The 20,032-nt window shown below is 36.1% G+C and overlaps 1 protein-coding gene across 6 annotated transcripts in view; it reads left to right on the top strand.

Moving 5' to 3' along the window:
- Positions 1-20,032, top strand: part of RIC8B (RIC8 guanine nucleotide exchange factor B) — a 99,523-nt gene that overhangs the window by 42,513 nt on the left and 36,978 nt on the right. For all 6 annotated transcript variants that reach the window (XR_009223936.1, XR_009223935.1, XR_009223939.1 and 3 more), the window contains exons 4-6: positions 4,447-4,541; positions 14,546-14,774; positions 15,520-15,615. Coding sequence is in view for 3 of the 6 variants with exons in the window: in XM_058568503.1 (XP_058424486.1) it covers positions 4,447-4,541; positions 14,546-14,774; positions 15,520-15,615 (420 nt within the window). In the remaining 3 variants the exon portion in view is untranslated. The remainder of the gene's footprint in view (positions 1-4,446; positions 4,542-14,545; positions 14,775-15,519; positions 15,616-20,032) is intronic.

Raw genomic sequence — 20,032 nt, 5'->3', positions numbered from 1 at the left:
TTCCTAAGTTTTTATCTCTCTTTTACCATTATCTCATTTTGATTTCCTTTATCACAACAAGCCTGCTTGCTTTCTCTCTCACTTGTCCTTAGGGGACTTTTTTTCCTTCTCAACCTTTAGAGATAGTATGATTTCAGAGGAGAGGCTGTTATGCTCCAAAGATGTCAAAACTAAGATCATGAGGCAAGTAAATGACAGTTGTATGAACTGTGTTTGTATAATGTTTTATAAAGAGCAGTTATATTTAATCTTTTCAGCATCCTTGTGAGATAGGAGCAATGACCCATTTGACAAGTGAGGACACTAAAGATCAGAGAGTTTAATTACTTATGGAAAGTCACACAGCAGAATAACTAACCAACACTAGGAAATAGTTTCCACTCTCACCTTTGTGAAGTAAGATTTCTTAAATGATACTACTCATTCAACAAATATTTATTGAGACCTAGGCTAATGGAATAGAATAAAGAAATAAATCTACATATACATAGTCAACTGATTTATGATACAGTTAAAATGGACATGCAGTAGGGAAAAAGATGGGCTTTTTAATAAATTGCTCTGAAACAGTTGTATGGCTGTATGGAAAAAAATGAATTTGAATCCCTACCTTATATTATACACAAAAAATTAATTTGAGATGGATAAGAGGTCTAAATATAAAAGATAAAATAATAAAGCTTTTAGAAGAAAACAGAAGGTTATCTTCATGACTTTATCTTAAGTCAGAAATTTCTTAAATAGGCAAAGATTTCTAAAACAAGATAAAATAAAGATCAAACCAGAAAGGAAAAATTGACAAATTGATGTTCATTAAAATCAGTTCATCGGGGCCAGCCCGGTGGTGTAGTGATTAAGTGCGCGTGCTCTGCTTTGGTGGCCCGGGGTTCGCAGGTTCGGATTCCGGGCGTGCACCGATGCACCACTTGTCAAGCCATGCTGTGGCGGCGTCCCATATAAAGTAGAGGAAGATGGGCACAGATGGTAGCCCAGGGCCAATCTTCCTTGGCAAAAAGAGGAGGATTGGCATTGGAAGTTAGCTCAGGGCCAATCTTCCTCACCAAAAAAAAAAAATTCATCGAGAGAAGAAAGTAAAAAGGCAGGCCACCAAATGGGAGAAGATATTTGCAATGCATATATATGATAAAGGACTCTATTCAGAATACATTTAAAAATCCTACAAATCCATACAAATAAAGTCAGTCAACCTAATAGGAAAATAGGCAAAATGCTTGAACAGGCATTTCACAAAAGAGCTAACCAAATGACCGATAGACGTATGAAAGGGTGTGCAACTTTATTAGTCATCAGGAAAATGCATAATAAAAGCATAAGACCACTGCACACCCATGAGAATGACTAAAATTAAAAAAGCTGACAATACCAAATGTTGGTGCAGATGTAGAGCAACTGGTGGGAGTGTAAATTCATATAAATACGTGGAAACACTGTTTGGCAGTACCTTCTAAAGCTTGACTTATGTATATGCCCTGTGACCCAGCATACCAAATGACATCAAGAAATATGTTCATAGCAGGACTCTTCAATATAGCCCCAAACTGGGGCTATAAACTGGGGCTATACTCTTGATGGACAAGGGTCCATCAAGAGTAGGATGGATAAGTTAATTGTAATGTAGTCATTGTATTCAGCAGTGCTTTCTTAACCTAACTGTGGTGAAGGACTATACTTTTTCCCTATCTGTCAGAATGAAACTCGTATAATACAATATTACACACAGTGTCAAACCACTCTAAAAATTTCTAAATACTCACACACACCTTCTGTACTCATTACGTTGCAGTCAGTGGCAAACAGGGTATGGACCGGTGGTGGTCCACAAACTGCACTTTGAATAGCCTGCTCTCAAGCAATGAAAATGAACAAACTGCGACTACACACAACATGGATGAATCTCACAACCAGACACAAAAGGGTCTATATTTTATGATTCTATTCATATGAAGTTCAGTGACAGCAAAATCACTAACCCGTGATGTTAGACGTTAGGATTACCCTGGAAGAGTGAGAAATTGTCATTTGAAAGGGCCGTGAGGGGAATTCTGGGGTTCTTAATCTTGGCATTGCATCATTTTCATGTTGCTTATATGGATGTGCTCATTTCATGAAAATTTATCTAGGTGTAAACTTATGATTTGGGCACTTTTTGTTTATGTATGTTTTACTTACCATTTACATGAAAAATGATTGAGCACCTATTAAACACATGCCTTGTAAAATTGTAAGGGTAATAGATTAGTGGAGAAAGCAATATATATGCAAGTATGTAAACAAATGTGGAATTATAAAATATGACCTCATAAAAGAAATCATAGTAAGATACAATGATAGAGAATAATGAAGGAAGGAATCTACTTAGATAAGGTGTAAAGGAAGGGGCTTCTCTGAGAAGATATTTTAGCTGAGACCTGGAGGATGAAAAGGAATCAGTGATGCCAAGAATGGAGACAAACAATCCAGGGATTTCAGTAACTGTTTTGAGTAGAGAAATAGAATTTAGTGGATTTACTTTAGGGTAAAAAGAGGGCATTGCAGACATGGGGTGCCACTTGGGAATTGGTGTTACGAAAATTAGGACAGGAGGAAATGGGACGGAAAGAAGTAGGATTTTGGTTTACAGTTGCAAGTAATAGAAAGACCAAAATGGATAGTTTTGCAAGAGGTTTGTCAACATCAGCATGAGAAGAGAACATGTGCTAGCTAGAATAAGGAAAAATCTAGTTTAAAAGGAAGTGCATTCCCAGTTAATTTTCAAAACCAAGGAAAATATGATCTTATTAAGAGTTAAGTAATGGATGAGTTTCACATGTGTTTCAGTGTGCTTCATGTAATTTGGAGTAAGTAAAAATATATTTACATATTAGGGAATTTTGATTCAGCCATTTGAAAATGGATGGTGAATGGGACAGCATTCTTAGTGTATTCTACCACTCTTAGTGTCTCTGGCATTCCACTGGTCCCTCTTCCTCATTTCCTTCCCCCCACCCCAACACACAGTTACTTCCTTATCACTCATTTCAGCTCTATCAGTCTTACCTTTTATTTCCTTCCTCACTCATCCTTCTCCCTCACCTTCACATGTGTCATTGAGAGTACTAAGCACTTTCATGTGCATCATCTTCTTTAATTTAATCCTTTTATAACCCTAACAGTCTCATGTTTGTGGAGATGTATGTGGGGAAACTTGGCTCAGAGAAGCTATATGACTTGTCTAAGGTCACAGCTTAAACTCCTGACTTCACATGCAGTGCTTTTTCCATTATGCCCCTGAGGCCTTCATCTCTTGCAAATCTACACATGATGGTGTTGTGTTTAAAAGAGTGTCATCTGCATTATGAGTAATGAAAGTGTTGCTATTATTTGTTAGATTTTATAAGAGACATCTTCTTCTTAGAAGGGCTGAGTTAGATATATATGATTATAGGATATTTATGTATAATATGTGAATATATTTCACTTTATATAGACTTGAAATAAATTATGTATATACTAAAGTTTAAAAATTTTTTAATAGCTTTTGAAGTAAATGGAGCCTTCCTCAAGTGTAGCATATCCAGGATCTCTATCATAATTATCATTAATTTCATGTGTGTTCTTAATTTCTAAAAATCTGGGAGAAGAGAAATATGATCTTGATGCAGATGATTAAAGAAATTGTAGTGACCCAAGATCTCACTAAAAATGAGGAGGTAAACCAAATGATTATTCAGAACTTAGCTTATTTCCAACTGTTGGTTTTCTTCTCTCTGACTATGTGTCTTTAATACCACTACCAATGAGTAAACATTGGAAACATAGGAGATTAAACTCAGATCACTTGTTTTCCATCACTTGCTGCTAGCTTTGGAGGAACTAGGAGATTAAGAAAATTAATTAAAAGGAAGCTGATAGATTATAGATTTTAATCCATTGCTTTTGAAAGTTGAGATGCTAGACATTTTTATTAAGGATGTACAACCCGCTCTTAAAATATCTGATAATATTACATCTGTTTGAACTTTTATAATGATTAGTAAACTGGAACAGTATACCGTCAAACAAAAGAATCTAAACTTTCTAGAAATGGCAAAGATCCCTAGTTGAATTGAATCTTAAGATAAAGTAAAACAGTGTGTGATACATGGGTGCTGATCACGTCTCTCTTTGCCTGACATACCATAAGGAAGCGGCTAGATTGACAACTTCTGGTTTCAGCCATTTCTGGAGGTGATTGTAGCTGTCCATATGAGACAGTGACTATTCACTTAATATTGCCATGGAAATTCTTCCTAGAATATCCTGACTTCTACCATGTATGGTATAAGAATGACTCTTGGGAGGCAGAATGGCCATAAGATGACTCCCAGCAATGTAGTAATGCACCAGACTCCTTCACTAAGGCATTCAATCCCCAATTTTTCCTCTCCTCTTTTTTATTTGCCATAGAGTGATTCTCATCAGTTCCGTGTCATGGCAGCTGTCCTTCGCCATTGTTTACTAATCGTAGGTCCAACTGAAGACAAAACAGAAGAGCTGCACAGGTAGGTAACCTCTGTATTGATATCAGTGAAGGACATCATCAGCTCTTGTTCTTTTTATGCATCTAATTTTAATTGTTATAAGCACAAGGAAATGAAAGTATTACAGTAAATCAGGTAAATCAGAAATCATTACTATGCCTTGATGAGAAGTTTTCATTCTGTCCCCTTTGACTTTGTTATATTGAGCCCCAACAAGAGAAGAGAATTTGGCATTTGTTGCCTTCAACAATAAAGCCCAGAACAACAATAATAATAATACCACTCAGTTATTGAATACTGTGTGTGGCATTATGCTAAGTGCTTTATAAAGGCTAACTTCTTTTAATCATCACACCAACCTTATGAGGGAAAAACTACTGTTTTTCCCTTTCAATAGATGATGAAAATGAGGCACAGAAAGATCAAGCAATTTCTCCAAGATCACACAGCCCTAATAAGTGAAAGAGCTTGGATTTGAACCCTGCTTTTAATTACTACACTTAAACTAATACTCTTACTAATTTCATTATTAGAGTATTTACCAAAAAGTGTATCTTAAGCAATATAAATCAAATTTTAAAAACTTATTATAAGAATTGGGTCACATTCTCAAGTATTACTATATAAAAAAAAGCTCAAGTTTTTGACTTGCCTGTTAGAGCTATTAATGGACTGCTGTTAAAATTTACTATTCTCTGAGAATAACTGAATAAGTATTAATGCATTTTTCTAGTTCTCTTACTTTTTATCTTATATCAGATTAGTAGTAACACTTCTGACGTTAACATGAGACTGCTCATGGTGCTTTAGTCTATAAGAATACAAATAGTATTTAAACAATTCAAATAAATTCAAATCTGCAAACAAATAACTTTGGCATTAACTTTGCTTTACAAATAAATTTAAAATTGAATTCTTTTTAATAGTAGAAATTACCTTTTGAGCATTTACAGTATTCTGTTTTCCAAAATATGGCTTATATAAAACTTTATAGAAGCACAACCAGAATGTAAAATGAAACATACCCTTAATTATTATTTTTCTATCAAATCCATATTGTTTTAGTTATGGTCAGCAATTTATTATTTGATATTGTACTGAGTTTGTTGGTAGGTTATCTTTATGTACTCTGCCCTACAAGCCTTCAAAAGATCGTTTTCTTCACAATTAAAAAGTATGATTTTTTCTGCAGCTACAGATTAAAAGTTCCTTTCATCTTCTTGAGACTGTGCCTTTAAAAAATAATCAGATTAGCTGCAATAAATCATATCCTCTAAAAAGATTTTATTAAGCATTTTGACTCATTGTTATTTCTCTCATAATCAAGAGACACTAGGAGTCTAGAAACTAAAACTAAAAGAAAATGGGTTTATAAGCCTAGGAGTAAGTTGATTTTTTTTTTTTTTTGGAAATCAGATAATACAAGTTAAATAGCATTCATAAAAGACTGTGAGGAGAAAGTGTTTTGACAGGAATTGTTAGACTAGTCACAAAAAAACATTGCTAAGGATTTCTATGAAGAATGAATTTAATATTTTAACAGAGCACCCAGCATTTGTCAAAAGAAAGCAAAACTGCATAGAGGTTTTAAAAACCAGATTTAAAAAAAAAATAATCAGATATCTTTATTTTCCTGTCTGATGATTTTGCTTTAAATATTTATTTTTCTTAAATAAATTTGAAAGATATTTTTCTTTAAATTTGCTTTTATCTTAAAAGTTGCTTTGATAAAATATCTGTTAGCTACACTGTAAATAAGAAGGGATATCCATAGAGCCACAGACAGGATTAGGAGTATTTCTCAAAGGCTTTCCTGGGAGATTGAGGTTGCTGCTGACTTGACAGTTTATCTGGAATTGGCCCTGCATGTCCCTTTAATCAGAATTAAAGTGATTAGTATCATTTGAGCAATAATGACTCGAGGCTAATCTATTTAAATACAGAGAAAACTGCACCAACCTCAAAGGGCTGTTTTATTTATTTATTTTATTATTATTATTTTTGTGTGTGTGTGTGAGGAAGATCAGCCCTGAGCTAACATCTGATGCCAATCCTCCTCTTTTTCCTGAGGAAGACTGGCCCTGAGCTAACATCCGTTCCCATCTTCCTCCACTTTATATGGGACACTGCCACAGCATGGCTCAACAAGCAGAGTGTCGGTGCGCACCCGGGATCCGAACCGGTGAACCCTGGGCCGCTGCATCGGAGTGCGTGCACTTAACCGCTTGCGCCACCGGGCAGGCCCCTCAAAGGGCTATTTTAGGAACCTTACTAGAATTATAATTTCTTCTAAGTTCTGCTCCTTTGTAGTGACCCTGAAAACAGTTTGTATGTGTGTATTTAAGGTAAAAGTTAAAACAACAACAACGTTCCAAAGTAACATCTCATTCCATTTTTTTAAGTTATTTTCTAAGTTTGTTTTTTGCTTTTTTTTTGGACACTTCGATTTGTTTTAAGGAAAAATGTAATGACATAGGTAAACCTAGATAGTATAGTGTACAGTTATGCATTATCATCAAACTCAAGGGGTTGTAATAATGATTAAATGAAAAATTAATAAAGCACTCTATCCCTGGCACCGAGTAAGCTGTCAGTAAACAGGGCAGCTGCTACTGCCAGTGCCACTTCTATTACTATTATTATAATAAGCATATTGGCTTTTAGATCCAATGTTCAGTTCCAGATTTTTTTAAAAATTGTTTCTTGATTTTGATATTTTGTTTAGGAACTTATTTCTATGTATATCCTATGATCATGTAGAGAAATCTGTTTTCTGTTAATTTAAGTTTTTCTCAAGCCAGATATATTCTATGATACACGCTTGTCAGGAGCCTGTTAAGGTGCTCCAGGAGACGAGTGAGTAAAACACTGGCTTAGCAGCAGTTTTTTCTGATGTGTTGTCTCTGTAAGACAGTGTCTTTTTTTTGCCCAGAGAAATCAAGCAGACATGGACACAGAGATAAAATGAGTTGGCTCACAAAGACAGCTGACCTTGACCTTTATTTCTACTAATAAGTATCTTAGATAGTTTTTAAAATCTGTTTGTTCTATTTTATTTCCTTTTGTCTATTCTTATGGTAACAAGTTGATCCGCCTTTTTTGCTACATTAAAGGACATCCTAATTCTGTTCCTCTCTACTATCTGCCTAAAAGTATTTTTAGCCCTCTTGTCTATAATCAATAATCTTATGCATAAACATTTAACCAAAAAAAGTTACTTGTGGATGTGGCAGTGGTTTTGATTTATTTTGGAGAGAAGGGTGAAGATGGGGATGGCCTACACACTAGAGAAGAGAGGAGAGGGGAGGACCAAATCTGATTTAATTTCTGTTAGCCTCTCAGTCTAATTTCTTTCACTCAGTACATTGGCATCTACAAAGTGCTTTTTTTCTTTTTTTTTCCCTTTTTGGCATCCAGAAGAGCCAGTATGTCTTTAAAAAGTACCTACGTCCCTGCTTTTTTGTTGTTGTTTCTTTCCTCTGACCAATTCATTTTATCTTATATATTGAAGGGGACAGTTTAGTACCTAATGACACCTCATTACAATCCTAAGCATAATCTCTTTTTTTTTCAGCTTTATTCAGACATAATTTACATATAACATTAAGTTTAAGGTGTACAACTTGCTGATTTGATACACTTACATACTGCAAAATGATTACCACCATAGCATTAGCTAAGCATCATGTCTTACACACGGCAGACTTAATAAATGTTTGAAAATTGGATGATTTCATTTCAGTTTATGTTTGTTAACTGAGCACTTACTATGTGGTAGGCACTATGTTGAGCTATAGGGCAACAAAGATGAATACAGTGTAATCTGTATTCAGGGCTCTCCAGGGCTCACCAACTGGGGGGTAAAACAGACTCGTAAGTAGGTAAGTGCAGTTGTTTTGATGGGTGTTGTGTCAGACATGAACAAGCTTATGTAGTTATACAGAAAAAAGGAGGGTTTACTTTGGAGAGATCAGGGAGATCTTTTTATTTTTATTTTTTTGTTATCATTAAAGCTCTTAGCTCTTTAACCTGATTCTCACTGTGAATAACAGTTATCTAGGTGAACAGTATTTTCTGAACTATAGACAGTCCTCATACTTAACAATGGTTCAACTTAACAATTTTTCAACTTTATAATGGTGGGAAAGCAATACACATTTATTAGAAAACGTACTTCGAATTTGAATTTTTGTCTTTTCCCAGGCTAGTGATATGCAGTAGGATAGGATATTCTCTGGTGATGCTGGGCAGTGGCAGCAAGCTGCAGCCATGCCATCAAGGGGGTAAACAACCGATACACTTGCAACCATTCTGTTTTTCACTTTCAGTACAGATTCAATAAACTACACAAGATATTCAGGACTTTATTAGAAAATAGGCTTTGTGTTAGATGGTTTTCCTCAAATGGAGGCTAATGTAAATGTTCTGAGCACATTTAAGGCAGGCTAGGCTAAGCTATAATCTTCAGTAGGTTAGGTGTGTTAAATGCAGTTTCGACTTAACGATATTTTCATCATCTTTCATTGGGATGTAACGCTGTCATAAGTTAAGGAAGATCTGTATAGCTAAGCACCATGCTAGGTGCTTGAAGGACTCCACGGTGCATACTCTGGAGGAACATAGAGTCTAAATGGAGAGACAAGACATAAATATTATGAAAAGTTAAATAACAATTCAAGATAAGAATAGAAGAGATATCACAAGATAGTTTTTGAATAGTTTCCCAGTGAATTAATTATCCGAGTAATAATTGCTAGTAGAATTTGAAGGACAAGCTCACTATGGTCTAGCATGATGAGGAAAATCTTCCTCACTCATACTGTACCTGTTCTCCATCCTCATCCAGACCTCTGGTACCCTGCTGATTCCTTTTTCTCCTGTCTGTAAGCCCCCTTATAGGTTTACTTTCTTCCCTCTCCATTCTAAAGCACTGATTCATCATTTCAGCCTCTCTCTACACTCTCATTGTCACGTCCTGCCAGTATTCAAGCACCCAACCCCAGATCTGACAGACCACTTTCTTTCTCCACTTCTAAACTCAAGCTGCTCAGTCCTGTGGGAAAGTTTTACCTAACCTGACAGATTGGTCCATCCTTTCCACTGCATGCGGAGTCGTTTCTCAATAAGCTGATCTCTGCTTAGAATCCTCTCGTGGTTCCCCTCTGCCTTTATGATTAAGAGCAAACTACTTTTGTCACACTGCATTATTAATGATCTGCAGCTTCATCTGGGAAATCTATATTTCCTTGGGTTCTGCCTTCTTCTATGCCAGGACAACTCTGGTTTCAGGTTATCAGTAACCTATCTGGCCAAAACATATATCTCATCATGGCAATCCCCTTTATAATCCGCCCACCTCACTCCACACACACATACACACATCTTTCTGGTCTTATTGCATACTAAGCCCCCTCCTTTAGAGGCCTTGTCCTTTGCTTTAGACTTAAGGACGTTTTTGGTTCCCCACAGATGCCATAGTCTCTCCTTACTCCAAATTTTTGCTATTCCCTCCTATAGTGCAACCTGTCTGCTGTTCAAAAGCTCCTTAATAGTTGCCATTTACTATGTACCAGGCAGAATACTTTGCATGCCTTTTTTCATTTAGTCCTCACATTAACCTGGTGGGATAAATTTATTTCCATTTACTTTAGAGATAAGGTCACCAAGGCCTAGAAGAGGTCATGTAATTTGCCCACAACACACTTTTACTAAGAGGCAACCTAGAATTCAAACCATTGCTTTACAAATTATGTTATGTTTTTTTCTCTTAGGAAAAGGAGTATATTTTATTTATTTTTGTATACTTAGCACCTAGCACAAGGCATAGTAAATATCTGTTGAGAATGAAGTGAGGTTTGGACTAGCCTTGATGAGAATGTTGTAGGCAGGAGAAACATGGACAAATACAGACATGAGAAATATGTCTCTGGCACATTTAGAGAACAATGACGAGGTCACTGTGGATTAAAAAGGTATACTTAGCTGAGAGCAGCATTCAGGGGTCCTTCCATCTGTAACTTATCCACAGTTTTCTTGACGCTTCCCTACCTGCTGCTGCTCCAGTCTCTCTTGCCCTTTGCCGCAAAACTCCTCTAAGTGTCGACTGTCTGATTCTTCTACTATTCTCTCTACTATGGTTTTAATCTCACTACTCCACCAGAATGGCAATTATTAAGGTCACTAGTGACTTCTGTGTTGCTAAATCCAGTGGTCATCTTACCTGATCTGTCCACATAATTCGACAAAGTGATCACTCCATTCTTACTTACATACTTTCTTCAAAGATACCATACTATCTTAATTTTCCTCCTACCTCACTACTTATAATTTCTTCCTTTACTCCTCAGCCTCCGGACAATGGAGTGCCCCAGGCTCAGCCCTCCTAGTCTTTCAGTCCACACTCATTCTCTTACTGATCTAATTCAATTTTCTGTCTTTGAATACCATCTACATGCTAATGACTCCTCAGTTTATATTTCTAATCCTGATCTCCCTCCCTGAGCTCCAGACTCTTACACTAACTTCCTACTAGCATCTCCACTTGGAAGTCTAATAGACATCCCAAACTTAACATATCCAAAATTAAACTCTTAATCTTCCCCTAAAAAGCTGCTTCTGCTGCTGTGTTTCCCATTTCAGTTTATGGCAACTCCAGCTTTCTACTTACTAAGGCTAGAACCTTGGATTCTCCTACTCTACAACTAGCCTGTCAGGAAATCCTTCCAGATGTATCCGGATCTAACGACTTCACTGTTATCACCCTGTTCACTCACCTGAATTATTATAGTAACTCCCTAACTGATCCTCCTCACCTTTGTCTTACTACCAACTGTTCTCAATGCAGTAGCCAGAGTGACCCTTTTAACATAAGATTATTTATCACCATGCAAAACCCTGCAATGGCTCCCCATTTCACTCAGAATAAAACTAAAGTTATAATAGCCTGCAACACCAATCTGACCCCCCCCATACCTGTCTGATCTCCTCTCCTACTCCTCTCCCTGTGTATGGTAGTTCAGCCACACCAGCCTCTTTGCATTTCTTCAAACATGCCACTGCTCCTGCCCTGGGGACTTTGCTCTTCTTCTGGAATGCTCTTTCCTCAGATAGTCACATGGCTCACTCTCTAACTTCAAGTCTTTGCTTAAATGACACCATCTCAGTGAGCTCTGCCCTAACCACCCTATTCAGAATTGCAACCCGCATGTCCTACCTTACCCTCCTGGGTTTTCCCTCCAGACCCCTTATCACCTTCTAGCATGCTGTTCAGTTAACTTATTTTTTTGTTTACTTTTCATTGACTGTTCTCTCCATGTGGGAAAATAAGCTCTATAAGGTCAGGGATTTGTCTCTATTTTCTTCATGATACCTGCCTAAAATAATGCCTGGTACAAGTAATTAATAAATAATTACTGAATTGAGTTCAAGTAAAGTTAGGTATTTACAAGTGAAAATCTTTTGGAGATGTTAAGGTTCATTTAAGTAGATTTTCCAGCCATGAAAAAAGATACGTGAACGGCAAATATAGAGAAAATACATTTGACCGGGAAGATCTGTTAACAGCTGTAGGTCTGCATGTACCATTATCATGGTCCTCAGTGTCATCTGGTATTAAATTATGTTTAGTCCAGTGACTGATACAGGACTGGGTTTTAGATTGCCTTCCCTCTCCCACATACTAGCAAGGCTTTAATCAGGGCATTAAGGAGCTCTAAATAGGCCTTGCTTTTGATCTGCATATCAGGAGGGGGCTGGGAGCATGAGTAGGAGGATGTCGTGTCCCAGTGATTAATGATCTCTAGGAAGCTGAAAAGGGGAGAGTAATATACACAGTATTTCTACCCCCTGGAGTAGGAATGCAAACACCATTGTGCGGATCTGTGCATAGTCACTGACTTCCTGGTAGCTGGAGAATTTCATACACTCTTCTACCACAAATAAAACTGTCAGAGAAGTGACAGAGCTCAAAAAGCTGGCCTTCCTTACTTAAAAAGAATAGCTCAAACACAGTGAGCCAGAAAATGAATTTTGTAGGTGTTTGGGAACCCAGTTGTTTAATAAGAAAGGAGAAAATGAGAACTTTTCTTGAAAAGCCTAAAACCTTCAAATATTTGTTAAATCAGACTCTACATTCTGTTTCTTAAATTTACTGAATTCCTTGAAACTGCTTATTTTAAATGAATTTAAAGGAAAAAACATTCTCTTGTAATGAAATGCATCATCTTAAACTTTTCAATGTGGTCTCTCTGGTAGATTCAAAGAATCATACTATCGATGGATTCCAGAGCCTATTGCCCTATGTGTTGAAAAGAAGTCCTAACATTTCAGAATGGCTTATACAGTTTTAGAAAGTAATTCTAAGGTAGAATTCTTTAGTTTTTTTTTCTTTTAACCCCAGCGAATCTATGATATTTAATAACAGCTTCCAAATGCTTAAGTCAGAAGCGAAACATTTTTAACTATAGATAAGGAACTACGGATGTTTGTTTGCAAAAATTTTATAAAGAAAGTTTGTGGGGAAAGCATTATATTTGAACCAATTGTGACTATTTACAAATAACCAAAAGTAGGAACTTTGTTTAACAGTAGTAGTAGTAATAGCAGCAGCAACAGGAATAGTAGATTTTTAGTGGGGACAACTAAATAACTTCTATTTTACCAGGAACCATTCATTTATAGGACTGGGTAAATTATTTTTGTTCTTGGTTCCGATATTTTGATGCCCTTTACATTATCACTCATTCTGCATTGTCTCATTTTTAAACTTTGATTTCTTGTAAATTTTTTTCCCATAATATAAAAAGAAAGAAAGGAAATATTCATTCTTGGGGAAATGGAACCATACTTCAGGCTAAAGGAGAGAAAAAATTTTGTATTTTATTTCTGTTTTGTTGTTGTTGTTTATTTTGTTTTATTTTTTAGGGTGTCACTATAATCTAACTTAAAAGGAACTACTGTGGTCTAAATTAAGGCAACATCAGATAGATTAAGCCCTGAACTTGGTTTCCAAGTGGTTAGGCTTTTAGATTGCATTTGCAAGAGTTTATTTTTAGTCAGGATGTGGTTATTTTTAGATCTGCTTCTCTGTCACTAGGAAATGTAATGCCTGTCTTTCCATTGTTGTTTATCAGGAAGTTCTGAGGCACAGGCTTATAAGATCCAGTTAGCACAGAACACCGCCTCTCCTTTTAGATGAAAGAATATGAAATAATGCGTGAAGGAAAATATATTAATTGAGAAAATGTCTAATTTTTAAATTGTTAGTGGCATTTTCATCTCTTATACACTGAACAACAGAACCAGATTTTTAGGGAATACCAAAAATAAAAGGTTTGGGTTCCCCCTGCTGGTGTGCATCCCTGGCTCGTATATTCATTATTACATAGCAGAAAGGCCTAGAAAATAGAGATTCAAAATTGTTATGTTGGCCTCTTTTAAAGAGACTTCGTGATGAGAGAGGGAGAATAAGCACCATTACTCATTTTCTGCAACTGTCTTACAAAAAATGGGATGATCTAAAAATTGTATTTTCTCCATCTAGAAGAACAAAACTTAATCCTACAATATTTGGTTTTTAATGTTGTTGCCTCTGTGATAAGCTGCTTATATACAGCTTCTCAAATGCTTAGGTTGTAATCTAAGGAATAATAAAACACCAGTGGCTTCACAAAAGGATTTAAACCCCAAGGAAAAAATGCAAAGCTAGCATTGTATCATAATAAAATTAAAGAGCTGGTGTTAAAGCTCACTAATTCCTATTTTAGCATTTCAGAAAGTGACATGACATCATATGATTGTGTGTCCATTTAACATCTGTTCTTTCTAATTTGTTACATGTGTGTTTGAAACAGTTCTCTTTATTTCTGTTTCTTAGTCAGTAAATGCCAAGTAATAGTAAAGGCTCATTTTGAAAAAGAAAAATTTTAATTGACTCCTAAAAGTCACTTCGGAACTTACTATTATGTGCACATTTTAAAGGACTATTCAATCAAATTAAAATATTGTATTTTTAAATTGCTTTTCAGCAATGCAGTCAACCTTTTAAGCAATGTTCCGGTCTCTTGTTTGGATGTTCTCATTTGTCCATTAACCCATGAAGAAACAGCCCAAGAGGCAACAACTCTAGATGAACTGCCCAGTGATAAAACGGCTGAGAAAGAAACAGTTTTGAAAAACAATACCATGGTATACAATGGTATGAATATGGAGGCCATTCATGTTTTACTCAGTTTTATGGAGAAGAGGATAGACAAGGTAAGGCTGATAAAATGGAGGCCTTGGAAAGATGCTTCTAAAGATTGTAAATGTGCTATACATATCACATTTGGGCATGATTTTTTAATCTAAGTTTTTTTTTATAGCTGACGTCTTGCATAATTTTACTCTGGAAAGCATTTTATTGCAATATATGATAAATTACTGAAACCAAGTGAATTTATTTGTTTAAAGCTGAAAATTGTGTTGATGCAACACCAAAATTGTGACTGGTGCTGAGGAAAAATTAATTACTTTTCCATGTAGGTATTTTGTAAGTCCTAGGAGTAGAAATTATCACACCAAAAAACTTGATGATAAATACGTTCCATAATATCTAAAAGACATCTTTTGAAAAAAGATCGTCAACTTTTCATTTGTTGTGAGCTGCTTATTTTCCTGGTCTGTCACTTGCTTTGTCAGATAACTATATTAAAAGGCAGCAAAGTAGTATGGGTGGGTCATCAAAACTTTTGCCTCATTTAAGACCATTGGCTGAGCCAGTGAGGACCCTACAAAATGTAGGAAAATCCAGAAAGAATAAAAATGAGCATTAGTAAACATGAAAAGTTAACTGATGAAATGGAAATATTGTTGGGAAAATAATTTTTAAAATAGTTTGTAAAGCTTTGGTAACATAAAATGTCTCCCCCTCAAAAAAGGAGTATTACTATGCTCAGTTATATGGAGGAAAACAATACTATTAGAAATTAAACTAATGTAGCATGTATGGTTTTCTTTTTAGGGAAGCAGCTATAGAGAGGGTCTAACTCCGGTTCTCAGCTTATTAACAGAATGTTCCCGAGCCCATCGAAACATCAGAAAATTTCTCAAAGATCAGGTAACTGCTTAATGGATATTACATCTTAATCTTATATGTGTTTTTTTAACATAGAATTAATGAGTTGAATTCTTTCGTGAGGTTTTCTGTCAGAAACTCAGAAGAGTTAGTGTCAATCTTTGAAATCTTCCTAATCCAGAAATAAGTGATCTTGTGTATTTCTTTGTTATTCATTCATTTATTCAACAAATATTTATTGAGATCTACTATGTGCTGTGTTCTAAGCACTGAAAGATAGATGAAGTCTTTGCCTTGTGGAGTTTACCTTATAGTTGGAGGACAAAAAGTAAACAAATATATGATGTAATGGCAAGTGGTGATAAGTGTTCTGAAGAAAGATACAGGGGAAAGGAAAGAGGAGACTTAGGGGAATACAGGAGGGCCTCTCTGAGGAAATGACATTTGAGCGGAAATTTGGATAAGTACGAAAAGGATCTCTGAGAATGTCTGAAAGAGGATATTCTCTGAGAATGTTCTAGAATAGGAATGTACCAGAGAGAATAAGTTCAAAGTCCCTGAGATGAGAGAATGCTTTAGTATGCTTAAAGAAAAGCAAGAAGGCTAGACAACAATCTGCAAGGAGGGAGAGTGGTAGATGAAGTAAAAGAGGTAAACCAAATAACATAAGGTTGTCTAGGACTTTTGATTCTCTTCTAAATAAGATTGGAAAGCATTGGACCATTTTGACCTCATCTATATTTAAAGATACTCTGGCTACTATTGTAGGATAGATGAGAGGAGTGTGAATAGATGGGAAGAGTCCAGCCCAAAAGAGAGCTGGTGATGAAAGTTTGGAATAGGATGGTAATAGTTAGAGTTCATGGTAAGAAAACATTTTTCCACCACTGCGTCTAGTGTCTGTCTGCGTCTGTACCGCCATATCCTTTGTCTCCCCCTCTATCACAATGGATGAATTGTCCCTGTTTCCTTCTGTGGCCAGCCTGTGCACTAGTATCCTGGATCCCTTTCCCTCTCACCTTATCAAGAACTTTGTTCCTGCATTTATTTCCTCTCTTTCTTCTTAGGTTAATCTTTTTTTGTTGTTTTTTTTTTTTTTTTTTTTTAACACATTGGATCATTTCTGTCCACATCCAAACACATCTTCCATCTTAAAAACAAAAAAACCTTCCCTTAATCCCACTTCTCCAGCTGCCTCCCCATTTCTTTGCTCTTCTTTATGCACTGTTCCTCAGAATACTTTTCTATACTCACCATCTCTATTCTTTTTACTCATCTTTGATTCTCTCTTGAACCAACTGTAATTAGGCTTTCATACTTTCTACCCCACTGCAAAGGTGTTTATCAAAAGTCATTAACCCAATATTGCCAAATCTAATAGTTATCAAATCTTTTTTTTAATTCCCCAATAGCATTTTGATGTAATTGAGTATTCCCTCCTTTTTGAAATATTTTCTTTACTTCCGTTTCTAGAACATAATAGGGAACCTCTTCTTTGCAGTGCCCCAAGGCAATATTGTCTTTGTCTCCATTTCCACTCCCTTGGTGATCTCATTCAGCAGTCATGGTTTTGAAAATCATCTATAGGCTCATGACTCCCAAATTTATATCTCCAGCCCTGACCTGTCCCCTAAGCTCCAGATATGTAACCAACTGCATACTCATCTCTTCTCCTTGGATGCGTAATAGGTATCGTAAGTTTAACATCTCTCAAACTAATCTCTTGATTTCCCATCCCCCACCCTCTTTCTTCCTCTTCTTTCCACATTTCAGTACATGGTACTACCATTCACCCCATTGCTCATTTATTGCCGTATAGAATTTCCTCTAATAAATGAACCAGGTTCATTTTTCCCGTCTGTGGTCAAGCTTTAGTAAGCACTTCACTATGTGTAGAGTGCCTTAATAGATATTGCTGATAAGGAGAGATTGGAACATAGGGACTCGATGTTTGAGGAGTTTACAGTCTATTGAAAGAAGAGAGAGGTACCATGAAAGCATGAGTAATCATTTAAGCAAAATAAACTAGTTAATTAATAAATTAAGGTAATTTCCAAGTTTGATTATTTTAAGACACTCTACCGTGACTAGGAAGACTTGGTGAAGAATAATAAATGAAAATACTTTGAAGTTTTCTATATTTTTGCTTTTTCATATAAGAGATCCAGTTTCGACTAAACTGTTTAGGTTTTGCTATCTCTAACCTGGACAGACAGAAAACCTATTTGTTAAACAGCTTCTTTATATGAAGGCTTTGGGCCACACATTATATAGATTCAAAAGATTATGAGACCCACTCCTTATCCTCAAAGAAACACTATAGTATAGATAAAGAGATGAGACGTGACAAATAAAAGATAACTAAAGATACAAGACACAATTGAGAAATCAACTTTCCTTCTGAGAAGAATGCGCTGTAGACTATGATGATCAAGAAAAGCAGAACTTAAAATAACAGATAATTGGCTTTGATGATAGTGTTAATGGAACCATGACTAATTAATTATTATATCCTATAGTTGATACCTGATTAAATCCAACTCGTGCATACCCAAAGGAAATTGGTCTTGAGTATTCTGTATTTGGGCAGGTAGAAAGAGAACTGATGGTAGAAATTACTGACCCAGGTTGGGTTAGTCTGGAGAGGCTTATAGAAGAGGTGAGAATTCTGTGGGTTTGAAGAATTCTGTGGGTTTGAAAGAGGAACTGGACAAGATTTGCCAACGAAAAGAAAAAATTTGTTAGAAGGTAGTATTTAGGGGGAAATAGAAAGGGTCTCTACGTATGCAGTTTATCTGGGAGTGATATATAACAGTAAAAACAACAAAATGTCATTTTGAAAAACTTGTTTTAAGGAACCCTAAAAACATAGCTAACAAAGTTTTTGTGTGATAACCTTTGTTAATAGATTCTTTACTCTGGAACTTAGGCACATACTATATGAAGTCACTTGTTACATGTCTCATTCTTCTAGAAACAGGAAATAAACTCAGTATGGTTGGCTGAATCAAATAATAAGAATTTATCGTGCAATAACTTTATGCCTATAGAGCACAAAGAGCACTGTGCTCTACCCTACCAGAAATATTGAAAAGTATGGATTCTGTGAACACTTTGGGTAGATTACTCAATTTTCTGAGATTGAGTTTCTATTTTTGTTCACAGCTGTATCTCCAGTGCCTCCAGTACCTCTTCATACATGGTAGGCACTCAATATAGAAAGAGACAGAGGGAAGGAAGAAAGTCAGTTGAATGGATTAAATAAAATAATATACACATAAAGGCTCTGGCACTATAAATTATTATTTGACTTTGTGTCTATCCACATTTCCTAGCATAGTGCCTAGCTTATAGAATGCACTTTTAAAAAGTTACTTGAGTTAATTCATTCTTCCTTTAATCAGCAAATATTTATTAAACACCTGTAATATGCCAGACACTGAGAGCAGTAAACAAAACAGAGAGAAATCCCTGCCCCCATGGAACTGACTCTTTTGGAAGAAGGCAGATAGTAAAGAAATCAATGTATACTGTGTCAGGTGGTGATAAGTGCTATGAGGAAGGTTAAAGCAGAGTTGGGGAGAGGGATAAAAAAGAGAATGCTAATGGTTAGTTATATAATGTGGTCAGGAAATGTCTTCCTATAAATGACATTTGAACAGAAACCCAAAGGAAGTAAGGGAATGAGCCATGCAAGTTTCTAGAAAAAGTTTCTGGGCAGAAGGAGCAGCAAATGCAAAGACCGTGAGGCAGGAAAGTGCTTGGTGTGTTTAAGGAGTTCCATGGAGGTCTGTGTGGCTGTAGTGATGTAAGCAAGGAGTATAATAGAAATGAAGTCAGAAAAGTAGCCAGAAGCTGGATTATGTGAAACCTAAAGGAGTTGTAAGAACCTCATCTTTTACTATGAGTAAGATGAGAAGCCATGAGAACTGGAGGACTTTGAGAACAGGAAATGACATGATCTGACTTTCAAAGGATCATCCTAGCTGCTATGTAGAGAATAAATCATAGAAGGACCAGGATGGAAGCAGGGACCGCTTAGGAGGCTGTGGTAATAATCCAGGCGAGAAATACTGGTAGCTTGGTTTTGGTAATACTAGAGGAGATAGTGAGAAGTGGTTAGATTATGGATATATTTCAAAGGTAGAGCCAAAAAAATTTGCTGATGGATTGGATGTGGAGTATGAAAGAGAGGAGTCATGGATATTTCCAAGGTTATTGTACTAAACAGTTGGAAGAATGGACTTGCCATTTAGTGAGATGGAAAACTGCAGAAGGAACAGCTTTGGTGGAAACATCAAGAGTTCTGTTTAGGACATGCTAAATTTAAGAGGCTTATAAAAGTCTAGAGGCCAGGGAAGAAATCAAGATGGAGATATAATTCAGGGAGTTAGCAGTATATAGAGGCCATATAAAGCCGTAAAACTAGATGAGATCACCAATAGAGTGAGTGAAAATA

This window comes from Diceros bicornis, chromosome 25 (assembly GCF_020826845.1).
Source record: "Diceros bicornis minor isolate mBicDic1 chromosome 25, mDicBic1.mat.cur, whole genome shotgun sequence".
Classification (NCBI taxonomy): Eukaryota; Metazoa; Chordata; class Mammalia; order Perissodactyla; family Rhinocerotidae; genus Diceros; species Diceros bicornis.
The sequence above is the reverse complement of the archived record's forward strand: the minus strand, read 5'-3'. Positions and strand labels throughout refer to the sequence as shown.